Source organism: Cryptomeria japonica, chromosome 2, assembly GCF_030272615.1.
Source record: "Cryptomeria japonica chromosome 2, Sugi_1.0, whole genome shotgun sequence".
NCBI classification, from domain to species: Eukaryota; Viridiplantae; Streptophyta; class Pinopsida; order Cupressales; family Cupressaceae; genus Cryptomeria; species Cryptomeria japonica.
The window spans coordinates 481,205,590-481,219,914 of NC_081406.1; the positions used below are offsets into that span (position 1 = coordinate 481,205,590).

The 14,325-nt window shown below is 37.7% G+C and overlaps 1 protein-coding gene across 1 annotated transcript in view; it reads right to left on the reverse strand.

Moving 5' to 3' along the window:
• Nucleotides 1-14,097, reverse strand: part of LOC131050448 (uncharacterized) — a 97,230-nt gene extending 83,133 nt beyond the window's left edge. Inside the window, exon 1 of the mRNA XM_057984659.2 lies at nt 13,736-14,097. Coding sequence (XP_057840642.1) covers nt 13,736-13,882 — 147 coding nt within the window. The 5' untranslated portion in view covers nt 13,883-14,097. The remainder of the gene's footprint in view (nt 1-13,735) is intronic.
• Nucleotides 14,098-14,325: the final 228 nt, after the last annotated feature.

Genomic DNA, 14,325 nt, shown 5'->3' on the forward strand with positions numbered 1-14,325 from the left:
CACTTATAGCTTATACAGATGCAGATTGGGGTGGTTTTGTTGATGATAGAAAGAACACAAGTGGAGGTGCATTCTTTCTAGATTGTTGTCATGTATCTTGGTTGAGCAAAAAGCAAGCTTCTACTTTATTGTCTACAGCTGAAGCAGAGTACATTGCAGCAATCTCTTGTTGTACACAAGTTCTATGGATGAAGCAAACATTGAAGGATATTGAGGTAGAGTACAACCAGCCTATATCTATCTTTTGTGACAACAAGAGTGCTATTAACATCTCTAAAAATCCAATAATGCACTCTAGAACTAAACATATTCCTATTAAGTATCATTTTCTAAGAGAACAAGTTAGTAATAAGCAAGTTAAGCTGAAATATGTTTTTACTAAAGAGTGGATTGCATATTTGCTTACTAAGCCTTTGCCAAAGGAAACTTTTGAATGCTTGAGGAAGAAGTTGAGTAATTTCACTTCATCTCTGAAGTGTTGTTTTACCTCAAGGGGATTTTTTATTGTCACATTCTATGCCCTGTTTTAGTTATACAGGTTGGTTTCAATCATTGATGTCAAAAGGGGAGTAATAAGTCGGGGGGAGCAGTATTATTTAAGAACTCTTTGGTTCAAATTGGTTGCAAATAGAGTTGCCATCAATGACAAAGGGGGAGATTGTTGAATATTTCGCCATTGATGTCAAAGGTTGATGATCAAGGTTGCACAAACTTTGGAGGATTACTCAAAGTAAAAGGGAACTATGGCACAAAAGGTTATATTCTTCAGCTACTTGGTTGTCTGTTTGAGCTGTTACAAAAGGTTATATTCTTCAACTACTTGGTTGTCTGTTTGAGCTGTTACAAAAGGTTATATTCTCTGCTTGAGCTAGCTACTTGGTTGTTTGTTTGAGCTATTTGGTTGTCTACTTGAGCTGGTTTCTTACTTGCTTGAGCTACTTTGCTGCTTGCTTGAGCTACTTGGTTGTTTGTTTGAGCTACTTGGTAGTCTACTTGAGCTGGTTGTGTGTCCACTTCACCTGCTTACTATCAACTTCTCTTGCCAAGTCAGAATGTTTGTCATGTCACCGTTTGAAGGTGGATTCTTCAAGGCAAGTCAATTAAAAGAGGCACGCTTACCTTATTTATGTGCTACGATGGTCTTTGGCATATGGCGATTTTGGTTGGAACGAAATTCATTGATTTATTCATCTATTTGCAGTTGTTTCAATTTTTTTTGTAACGTCTTGAGCTGGTTATGAGTTGTTGTTTTTTTTAAAGAGTCGAGGATAATGTTTGTGGTGGATGATAAAATTGGGGAGACATTAATAGGTCTTGAGCGCTTGATTTTTTTTAAAAAAGAAACCCAATCTTTATGGCACAGTAGACATCGTGGATGCTATTATTGGCATAGACTTCTGGCACAGCAATCATTGTGGAGCCTATTATTGGCATTGACAAATAGTCATGGGATATATACTTTTTCTTCTCTCATGGTTTTTGGCATGGTGTTAATATTTTTTTCTTTTGAGTTGGGAATGCTCACGTAGTATGCAACTTGATATACATGCATCATGCGAACAGGTGAAAATAAGGAGATGAAAAAAAAAATTCTCGTTTAGTCTACTGCAAGTTTATTTTTGATACCTTAACTATTGTGAAAATGGGGGTGTTGTGTATTTCTTGGTAGTTGGTATGATGTTTGAAGTGGTAAGTGTTGTAGGTGAATAATGTATGAATATGTAATAACTTGCAATTTGTCACTTATTTATATATGCATCTTTTATTTCTTGCAAGTCGGCCTCCTTGGGTTTTGGCACTAATATTAAATGGTGAGTATTTTTGCATAGCGTGGTAATTGTTTGTGCATAAGATAGGGTCACGTTACCCTATGATAGGACCCGGTCCTAAATGGGGTTCGGATGTTGCCTTAAGGCAATCCGAACCCATATAACCCTAGTTATAATCAACACTCCCTCTTAACTAGGGAGGAGGAGAATACATAATCTGAACCTTTAAGTTCCATCTAGCACACAAGCATAGAATGGATCTAGCACACAAGCATAGAATTACATCTTCCACCTAGCACACAAGCATAGGATGGTTCTAGCACACAAGCATAGGATGTGTAATACACCAGTGGGTCTTTACATTATTACAATTATCCATCTAGCACACAAGCATAGATTGGATGTAATTCATTCTTGCACACAAGCAAAGAATGACTCAAAGTGCTACCAATAGTCACTGAGATTGAAGCTCTCTCTCAATCAGGGTTCCGTTTTCCATGACACCAAGTCTATCTCTGAAGTACTCGAACTTCACTCTGGATAAAGGTTTGGTGAGGATGTCAGCAATCTGTTCATCTGTGCTAATGTACTTTAGATGAATGGCACCTCTCTGCACCATATCCCGAATGTAATGATAGTGTGTTTCCACATGTTTGGACCGATCATGAAATACAAGATTTACTGACATCTTTATACAGCTTTGATTATCACAATGAATGGTGGTAGGATCATTGACTTGACCAAATAATCCAACAAGGAGCTTACGAAGCCACACTGCTTCTCTGGATGCAACAGATGCGGCAATGTACTCAGCTTCTGCAGTGCTTAATGCTACCGAAGATTGCTTTCTGCATGCCCAAGAGATCACTGCGGAGCCCAAGTTGAAGCAAATGCCTGAAGTGCTTTTCCTGTCCTTGACACTTCCTGCCCAATCTGAATCTGAGTAGCCTTTCAAGAGGATTGGGGTATTAAGTGAATACTTCAGCCCATAACCAATCGTGCCGCGTAGATATCTTAGAATGTGCTTGGCAGCAACCAGGTGAACATGTTTAGGTGAGCTCATGAACTGACTGAGAGCATTCACAGCATAACAGATATTTGGCCTAGTATTGACTAGGTACATCAGGGAGCCAATCAACTGCGTGTACTCAAAGGGATCTGCAAAATCCGAGTTAGCTGCAGAAACACTTAACTTCTTTAAGTTAGATTCCATAGGAGTACGCATAGGTTTACAATCTATCATTCTAAATCTTTTCAAAATATCAATAGTGTATTTTCCCTGACTTAGAAAGATTTCATTAGCTCTTTGCCATACTTCTAACCCTAGGAAGTAGTGCATTAGACCTAAATCCTTCATTTCAAATTCTGAGGCTAATTCCATTTTACATCTTATGATTAATTTATTTTCACCCGTGAGAAATAAATCATCTACATACAAAACTAAAATAAGCATCTCATCATTATAAACTTTCAAGTAAATGTTAGCATCAGCATCATTCTTGGAAAACCCTAAACTTAGTAAGTACTTATCAATTCTTTCATACCAAGCGCAAGGAGCCTGTTTGAGCCCATATAAGGCTTTCTTCAACCTGCAAACATGAGAATCTCTTTTATGGATTACATAGCCTTCTGGTTGCTCAATATAGACTTCCTCCTCAATGACACCATTAAGGAAGGTTGTCTTAACGTCCATTTGATGCAACTCCCAACCTTTGGCTGCAACAATAGCTATTATAGACCTAATAGAGGTATATCTAGCAACAAGGGCAAAGGTTTCTTCATAATCTATTCCTTCCTTTTGAGAAAAACCACGTGCTACAAACCTAGCTTTATATTTTTCAATACTACCATCAGCATCATGTTTAATTTTAAACAACCATTTAGAGGAAACGACAGACTTACCTTTGGGTCTGGGTACAATGTCCCAGACATCATTCTTGATGATAGACCCATACTCTTCATCCATGGCAATTTCCAAGCATGATGGGACATAGCTTCTCCGATATTGTGGGGTTCAGACTCAATTATATTGCACATCACAGAAATGTAGTTGGCGTGATTTTGGAAACTCCTGCTATTTCTGAAGGTTCCTCTGGGAGCAGCAAACCCTTCAGCATCTTGAATCGTATTTCTAACCCAAAGTGGTCTCTTCTTGCAGACCACAATATCCTGAGGTATATCGGTAGATTGCATGGGTTCTGATGAGTCATTCTGAACTTCCTGATCTGGAAGATTAGTAGACTCCTCCTGTAACTCAGGGTTAGCATCAACAATTGAATCTTGTTTTTCCATCACCATATCATCATTGTTGATTAATGAACCTTTAGATCTTTTGAAAGCAATATTTCTTCAAAAGTTACATCTCTACTTACCTCAACATACCTTTGACCTGAAATGTAGATCCTGAAGGCTTGGGAAGATTCGTTGTATCCTACTAGGATGCCTTTCTTTCCAGATGGATCCAGCTTGGTTCGTTTTTCTTTAGGCACATGAACATACACAGGGCTTCCGAATATCCTTAGGTGACTGATGTCTGGTTTGATTCCTAAAAAGGCTTCTTTAGGTGTCACATCCTTTAGGACTCGATGAGGACATCTATTCTGAATATAAACTGCGGTTTTGGATGCTTCTGCCCATAGAAAAGGTTGCAAGTCCTGATCATGTATCATAGCTCTTGCAGCTTCAACAATGGTCCTATTCTTTCTTTCAGCAACTCCATTTTGCTGAGGGTTGTAGGGAACACAGAACTCCCTCTTAATTCCTGCTTTAACACAAAAGTCATAGAAGCTACCTGAGGTGTATTCACCTCCATTGTCAGACCTTAAACATTTAATTCGATTTCCTGTAGTATTTTCAACTAAGGCTTTGAATTCTTTAAATCTGTTTAGGACTTCTTCAGACTCTTTAGTTTTAAGAAAATAGATCCATGTTTTCCTAGAGAAATCATCTATGAAGATAACATAATATAGGAAACCGCTAGGAGATGCTACTGACATAGGACCACATAAATCTGAATGAATAAGCTCTAACCATTCTTTAGCCCTACTATCACTTTTATGAAAGGGATTCTTTAAATTCTTACCCATTGCACAACCTTTACAAGCATCATCATGAGATAAACTAAGTTTAGGCATACCTTTGACCATTTTACCGAGAGTGGGAAGAGCTTGAAAGTGAAGATGACCCAATCTTCTATGCCATAGCTCGCATGATTCAGGGGTCTCATGAATGAGAGCTTGAATTGGATTAGCTGCAAGCTTATATAAACTATCACATCTATTTCCAATAATACGAGCAGATTTGAAGTTAGATTTCTTAGACCAAGCTAGTACTTTCCCTTCAGAAAATGCTATTTGCAAACCCTTATCTTCTAAAGCCGAAATGGAAATAAGATTTCTTTTAATACCAGGTACAAATAGAATATCACAGAGTTGTAAGGAAATACCAGAATCTAGTTTTAAAGAGGTAGTGCCAGAACCTTTTACGAAGTATCGAGCATCATCACCGATTACTACATGAAGATTGGTGTCTTTTTCAATCAGATCTGAGAGATGCTCACAAAATCCTGAGATGTGCCTGAAGGCACCACTGTCAAGTATCCACGTATTGCTGTCCGTAGGAACATTGCTGGAAAGAGCAGAGATAAGAAGGTAGTCTTCACTTTGTTCGGCAACTTCATTTAAGTTAGCTTCACTTTCCTTTGGGTCATTCTGACAATCTCTGGCATAGTGACCATACTTGTCACATCTGAAGCAACGAATGTGAGAGGAATCTCTTGACTTTTTCCTTGGATCATAGGAGGAGGATCTAAAATCTTTGCTTCTCTTTTCTTTCTTCCAATGACCACCTTTCCTAGATTTAGATAAGAGAACATGATTATCTTTGAGAGAGTTCTTGAGTTTTCCTCTTACCTCAATTCAAGATTCCTCTTTGATGCAATCAGATTGAAGACGCTCAAAGTTGGGACGATCGGCTCTTCCACCAATGCTACGAATGAATGGTTCTCATTCATCAGGTAGACCATTTAATGCAATCATAACAAGGTCTTTATCTGAGATTTGGCAATCAAGAGTGCTTAGCTTGTCCTTTAGTTCATTGATCTTCATGAAGTAGGCTATGATTGAGTCTTCTTCTTTCATTTTCATGTGTAGAAGTTGCTATCTTAGGGCAAGAGCCCTGCTGAGATTGTTGACTTCGTAGATCCCTTCCAAGTGTTTGATCATTTCTCTGGCAAATGTAAACTTTGATATGACAGTGACAAGATGATTCTTGATGGACTCAATTATGATCCTTCTAGCCTTGAGGGAATCTTTCTTGAACAGTTTCAGCTCTTCAGCATCTTCAGGAGGAGACAGCCTTTCTTCTTCTACAAATTTCAGTAGGTCATTTTCTTCAAGGATCGATAGAATACGAACTTTCCAAGCAGCAAAGTCAATGGCTCCCTCAAGCCTATCTTCAGCCTTCAAACCTGACATCTTTAATCTGAAAACAACCAACAGCTATATGCAACAATTGATTTGCTAAACTCAGAAGTTAATGACACCTTAGCTTTGATACCATGTAGATTTTAGACCTTAGGTATGTTAATCAGACTTAGATAATTAACTATGCCCTAGTTTGTAATCAAATTCACAGTATTTTAATAGACTAGCAGAAATTAGATATGCCCTAGATTGTAATCAGATTTGCAGTATTTAACCAGTCAACATAAATCAGAAATAAAACAGTAGACAACAAGCATACCCTGGGAAAACCTCTAATGAGGAAAAACCCAGTATGAAAGACCCACAGGTCAGATTATATATTCTCCTCTTAAAATGCACAATTACAATTCTTAGCTCTTCCTATCAGATCTGATCTATTTGTGTAGCAGATCTGCTCTTTCATGTTCTTCAAGATGCACAACATCACCTAGGTTATCTTGCACCAATTCGCATAAGTCTGAATGAGTTCGCCTTCTTCCTTGTCAGTTCGCACTTGATAAGCAGAGCTGTTTTCCCATTCGCATAGGTGAATAATGTATGAATGTGTAATAACTTGCAATTTGATTACAATCTAGGGCATATCTAATTTCTGCTGGTCTATTAAAATACTGTGAATCTGATTACAAACTAGGGCATAGTTAATTATCTAAGTCTGATTAACATACCTAAGGTCTAAAATCTACAGTAAGTGGATTCTAATTTTTTTTTTTTAAAGGCTTGCATTTGAGTTACTACTAAACTAGAGCTAGTGCTTCAGCTGGACAAAATTGGTGCTTCTAGGAGGGTTGGTGTTCTCAGTGAGTTGGTGCTCACTTGTGTAATCTGGGTTGGTGCCCATTTTTGTTAATGAAATCTATTGTGTGTCGTGGTTTTTTACCGGAAAGTGTTTTCCATGTGAAATTCGAAGTTTGCATCTTGATGTTTTATGTGGTTTTATGTGGTTTTATGTCTTTTAAAAATTTAAAATATTGATTCACCCCCCACCCCCTCTTAATATTTTTTGTGTGCATTTCAAGATGGGTCACATTAGACACTGCAAGAGCCCTTATGCTTCAATAGTGGATTTGGTGAAGAAGTATGGGCCAATACAAAAGTGATTATAGGGATCTAAATAAAAAGATTAAAATCAAGTATCCCATTCTTAGGATTGATGAATTGATAGATGAGATATGGTGCTTGTTATTTTTCAAAGATTGATTTGAGGTCAAAGTACCATCAAATATGAATGAGGAAGGAGGATATAGAGAAGACAACATTTAGATGCCACTTTGGACACTTGAGTTCTTGGTGATGCCTTTCAAACTGAAAACTGCACCAACTACTTCCGAGTGTTGCATGAATCAAACAATTAAGGAAGTTTGTGTTAATACTTTTTGACAATATTCCGATTTTTAGTAAAACTTGGGAAGAATATATGAGGCATCTCAAGGAGGTCTTGAGCATATGGGAGAGTGAGTCCTTGTATGCTAAGGAGTCCAAGTATGACTTTAAATGGCAAAGCTTCTCTATCTTGGTCACATTATCAATGCAAAGAGAGTAAGAGTTGATCTTGAGAAGATCAAGGCTATTGTCGAATGGCCTACACCTATGAATCTCACTTAGCTCAAAAGGTTCTTTAGTTTGTGGAGCTTTTAAAGGATATTTGGTAAGTGTTTATCACAAATTGCAGCTCCACTTACAGATGTGTCAAAGAAGGGGTTTTTTAATGGTTCAATTTAGCGCAAAAGTGTTTTAGCAACTTCAAGCAAGAGATGTCTACATGCCCAATGTTGGTAATCCTAGATTTCTCCAAACCTTTTGAGTTGGAGTGTGATGCTTCAGGAGAGGAGATTGATGTTGTTTTGATGCAGGAGAAGCATCCCATTGCCTTCGAGGGCAAAAATTTTAGGTGTGGAGAAGAGCTACTCCATGTATGATAGGGAGATGTTGGCCATCATGCATGCCTTGGCCAAATTCGGACCATATCTGGTAGGTGGCAGATTTTCATCATCAAAACAAATCACAATAGCATCAAATATTTTATGAACCAAAAAGATATCAACGATAGGCAACACAAGTGGATGGAGTTGCTGACGCACTTTCCAGGAGGCCTCATTTGTGTTCATTGGTTGAGATCACTGCTGATTGGAGAGAGTTAATTTCAGTAGAGTATGCTAAGGATTATTGGGCAGCAAGGATCATTGAGTGCACTATTCATGATGATAGATACACAATGCTCAATGAGCTGATCATTTACAAAGAAAGAATCTATTTGTTGCCTAATTCACAGCTTAAGGTGAAGATATTGAAGACTTTCCACAATGCACCTATGGCTGCTCACCTAGGATTCTTCAAGACTTACAAGCAAATCCAAGAAAGGTTCACATGGGAAGAACTTAAAAATGAAGTCCTTAAGTATGTTAGAGAGTGTCCTACTTGCCAACATAACAAAAATGAGCACACTTATCCGGCTGGTTTGCATCAGCCCTTACCCATTCCTAATCAAAATTGGGAATGTATCTCCATGGACTTCATCACTAGGATACCCAAGGTGCAAAGCAAGGACTCTATATATGTTGTTGTTGACAGGTTGACCAAATTTGCACACTTGTTTGCTATTTTTGCAACATATATTGCAACACAAGTAGCTGATTTATTTTTCAGGAGATTGTTAGACTTCATGAGATGCCCAGGGGACAACAAGTCCCTAAGTTTCTTTTGGCATGATTTTTTTCAGATTGAGTGGGACTAAGCTCACTCCTAGCACAAACTACCACTCGCAAACAGATATGTAGATAGAGATAGTGAACAAATGGGTGGAAGGGTATCTCGGAAAGTAAATTTCAGGACAGGAGAGACAATGGATGAAATGGCTGCACCTTGGCGAATATTGCTACAATTCTACCCATCATATGTCTATCAAGATGACACCACTTATGGCATTGTATGTGTATGAGGCAACTAACTTTATCAATTTGCTCTTTGGGGATAGTAGAGTGCCTTGGGCAAGAGATGTGTTACATGAAAGCCAAGATAATTATGAAATATGTAAAGGAGAACTTGCAGCAGGCACAAGATCAGCAGAAGCTATATGCTGGTCAGCATTGGTTAGAGTGCAGTTTCGAGGTGGGTGACATGGTATATTTGAGGCTCCAGCCATATAGGCAGTCCACTCTCAAAAAGACTGGACCAAAGAAGCTTAAACCCAGGTTCTATAGTCCCTTCAAAGTTTCCAAGAGGATTGAGGAGGTTGCCTATGGGATAAAGTTACCAGCTAATAGAAAAAGCATAATGTGTTTCATGTGCCTAGGCTCAAAAAGGCACTTGGACATAATCCGGTTCCCTCATCAGAGTTGCCATCATTGGATGAGGTGGGAAAGTTAATTTTGAATCCAAAGGCCATTATAGACTACAAGGAGCATACTCTACAAAAGAGAGTCATAAAAGAGTACTTGGTCAAATGGAAGATCTTGCCAGTAGAGTATGCAAAATGGGAGAATGAGCCAATCCAGAGTTGGAATAGCTTGGAGACAAGCAATTTTGGGGAGGGCGGATTGTAATATCCCCTTCTAAGCACTTCAATATGGTGGACCATTGGCCTATTCAATAGGTTCCTATAGGCTAATGAGTTAGGGTTAAAGGACTCATGATGACAATTTGACCCAGCTTTTGGCAATTGAGATTTGTACAATGCCATTTTCTAGAGTGGTTTTGGATAGTTTTCCCATACTCTTTTAAGAAAACCAACCCAAGCAATGACTAAGCCAGTTGTTAGAGTTATTCTTTTTAGATTTGTCAGTAGATGCATTTAATATTAATATCTTGATATTTGACATAGTCTGGAGCTTTTAAATTAAATAACGATTAAGTTATAAAGTTGATAAGTTAAATTAAATATTTAACTTTATCATTATTTGATTTATTGAAAGATCCCTGACTAGAAATCTTATCCAAACTACGGATTGTTTTCAAATTCAAATTTTTTGACCAGCGAAAAGTGTTTTTGGAAGTTTATTGTATTTTCCATTTTTTTGTAAATTTTTGGATTTTTGACAATACATGGAAAATGATAAATGCAATACAATAAATATAGAACTAATAATAGTTTCCAGATTTCTGATTATTAATTGCAGCAAGTACAAATAAATAATAAAGAGGATTCTTGATAGAATTAAGCCATTCAAGGCCTACCAGGAGTCCAATGTTGGGGTTTAAGGGTGGAATTTGAACCTGGAATGAAGCAAAGACTGAACCAAGCACCTCCAGCTGCTACTAATGGCTGCAAATGACTTTATTTAACTCTAGGATAATTACCAAAAACTAGTGTTGAAGAATTATTCAGACCCAGTTGGAATTCCAAATTCTTGTCGGGCAAGATCCCCAAATTATGTCTTTTTTCCTCAATGAATTGCTGCTGCTGCCCAAAACTAGTATTTTCTTCACACCAAACCAACTATGATCACTTATTAATATCCTAACAATGAATTCACACACCAATAGAGGTGCCAAAACCCTTTAGTTTATTTATTTGGCTTCCACAGCAAGAAGAGTGGTACGGCTGGCTCTAAGAGATTCGATTTGCTGTCTTTGGTAGTAAACCAGGCCCAAGAAACCCTTTTGTCTACTCAGATCTAATATATTAATCCTGGCAATGCTGTCAATCTTGTATTTTTACTGCAAAACAGTCCCAAAGTTTGAATGCTGCTCAAGGTTGCTATCGTGGTGAAGAGGGGAGTGTGGGTTTCCGTCCACACAACCTGATCTTGAAGGGGTCACATCCTCCAAATGCTGCTCAGGCAAAAATCGTGCTGCTGCAGACCTCCAAAGTGCAAAGGTTGTAAAATAAACAAATCATGAATGCTCCAAATGAATCGTACAAAACTCTTTAACCAAATCGAACCCTCGAGGCGTCAAAGAAAGATTCTTTAGAGTCTTTTATTCTCCAAAAAGTGGCGCCCACATGAGGGGGAATCTCCAACATGAATTAACAACCACCTTTTAAGTTATTGGAATTCGCCTAGGAAGGTGTGCAAGGACTTTTTAAAAATAAAGTCATTTATTAAGTTTTATTAGTAACTTGCAAGTTACTTTATTAGATTTTTCTATTTTTAGAAAAATGCCTTATGTAACTTTTATATCATAAAGTTACTTTATTACACCCACCAAAGTCAAAAGAAATGACTAATCTAAGTCCCCTTTGGCTAGCGAATTCATCTCCAAACATCAACTTCACCTGTGAAGATGGGTGACAGGTGAATCTGAGCTCTGAATGGCACTAAAGAAGAGGGGACATTACATTTATTTAATTATTGACTATATGGGCACCCAAGTAATAAAGTTAAGTGCAAATATTAAATAAAGGCTCATGTTGGAACAAGAGCCACTTTATGGGGAGACATAAGGGTTTTAAATTAAATTAAAAAGCATCCCTAGCTGGCCGTGGATTTTGGAGGGCCTATAAAAGAGAGTTTTGGAGCTCATTTTGATATGCTTCGAATTGATATTTTAATGATTTTTTCTTGCTGGTTGAACGTGTCCATCCTGTGGCTCTGTGAGGACAAAAACACTTGCAAGGAACATCTTCTACGTTGGTGAAAGATCCAATTTGGAAGATTTATCTGGTGGTTTCATACAGAGATCATAGTTAGGCTTCATTGTGGACTCGTACTTTCAATTTGCACACAGTAAATTTCATATCAGACTTGTGGGAGGTCAATTGGAGGAAGTTTGAGGACATTATTTTCTGTTACACCTTCCATTGCTGGTCATACCTTGTCCTTTGCTGGTCGCAACTGTCTAGGGAGGCATGAGACTTCTTCCATTGCTGGGCACTAGGGTTTGGAGGAATTTTATTGCTGCATTTGAGGCGTCTAGGGCTGGAGAGTAGATTGCTATTCATTTTGAGATTTCCAGTTCAGTTCTGGAGGTGTGGCGTCCATTTTGGTGGCTCCTTTTGCTAGTTTTAATTGTTCATTCAAACATTGTAATCCCCATATTTTGTGGGTATTTCAGAAAAGGCATTGTGAGGTATTTTGATAATCTGAGTTGTCTTTATTTTGATAAAATATTGCACTTCCAGTTCTAAAATCAAATTTGAAATATTTCTAGTTGTGGGTTTGCTTGAATATTGTACTTTGAGAAGCTGTTTTATTTACTTTATTGCTGCAAGTACTATCACTGCAAAAACATCTTCTGCATATCCATCTTCTTCTATAAAACACATTCAAAACAGAAAACAAAAAACACAAAAAAAAGGGTGCAAGTTACACGGCAGGACAAGCCAAGTCTATGAGAAATGCAAGCCTGAATGCTGAGTCATCTAATATGAATCTGTTCTAAGTCCCAAATTTTGGTTCAAATAGTATCAAATTCCTACATGTCGATATAAGCGTAGATGCAAAATTTCGAGAGTATTTTGCAACAAAACGAAAAGAAAAATGTAAGATAAAAAATCTGATTCAATGCATTGAAACAAAATATTTAAAATGGTCCAAGGAGTTATGGTACCAGGGTAATGGGACATTTGTAAGAGTGTGACCAAGGTTCAAATCCAACTTCCCCAATGGTGGAATTTATAATTCCAGTGACTATGTCAAAAGGTTATGATGTAATGATTAAGAGGCATACTGGAACACAAATCAAATTCAAATCCTCCCGTTGAGGTGATCCATATCTCCAGCAATAGAATGGCAAGCTTGTGCTGTAGCGATCAAGAAGAATATTGGAGCATAATACAGGTTTAATACCCCCACGCCAGTAAGGCAATCTATAACTGCAGCCACCTGTTGTAATGGTAACAAGGTTCAAATCCTTCCACAGCAAAAAGCTGATACATATCTCCAGCAACCATGTGGTGACGTTGCAGCATAAAAATTAAAGAGTATATTGAAGCGTGACCCAGGTTTAAATCCTCCAATCACAACAAAAGAAGGTGGTTTTGATGTAACAAATTCGATATACATTGGACCATTGCCTAGATTTAAATTCTCCTGCCATAGTAAAATGATCCATTCTCCAACTACTATGTAGCAAAGCTGCGGGGTAACAATTTCAAATATATTAAAAATTGACCCAGATTCAAATCCTCCCTCCACAGGAAAACAGCCCATGCCTCCACCAACCATATTATGATGTTCTGGTCTAACAATTGCGAAATATATTGGAACCTGACCCAATTCGAAATCTCCCATCACAGTAAAGCGACCAACATCACCAGCAATATGCAATAACAATGCAAATTGATATGCATAACCCATGCTTACAAATCCTAAACAATGTACTCCAAGCTTAGATCGCAATCTTCACAATTATGAGCCATATTAGACCTAAACGCATGCTTACAAATCCTGACAATGTACTCAACGCTTAAAACAGCAAGCATTAAAAGTAACCCATAACAACACTTAACATTTGGAAACCAAAAACAATTTGAACTCTACAATTAACAAAAGGGGTTTAAAGAAAACTAAAAGTAGAATTGCAAAATATATGATGAACACATACAGGCACCATGAAGATGATACGAACTATGTAGCGCTGATAGGAGGGTTCCGTGTAATTCCGAAGGTGATTGTAAACATGCCATAATGACAGCCCAGATGCCGCCACTGTGCATGGAAATGCTATTGCTACCAACAGCAACACACCCATTTAACAAACCTCTCTTTGTTTTATAGTAGATCAATTCACCTTCACAGAACTTTTTGATCCTTCATATGCATTGTTAATGAAATGGGAAATGGTGGGTGGCTTTTGCCCTGGAGCGCAGCATTTGGAGAGATCCGTCGTTGGTGTCTTGTATTGTTTTTATAGCTAATTATTAGCAACACCGTGAAATTTCTTAGATAAGAAAAAAAATTCGTTGTCCGATTGAATGTCGCTTTCTTGGGTACACCAGTTGCTGTTTTTATATATTCTATTTTACTTATTGAAGAAAAACTCTTTAAGATCCAGCTACTAAAAGGTCAACTTAATTTCATTTTAAATTATATTTTCTAAAGAGCTTATAACAAAAGTAATAGAGGCAGGAGCCGCCGCTTTCTTCCATACTGTGGCATAAAATACACTCTACGTTGATTTAAGTGTTAAGGGGA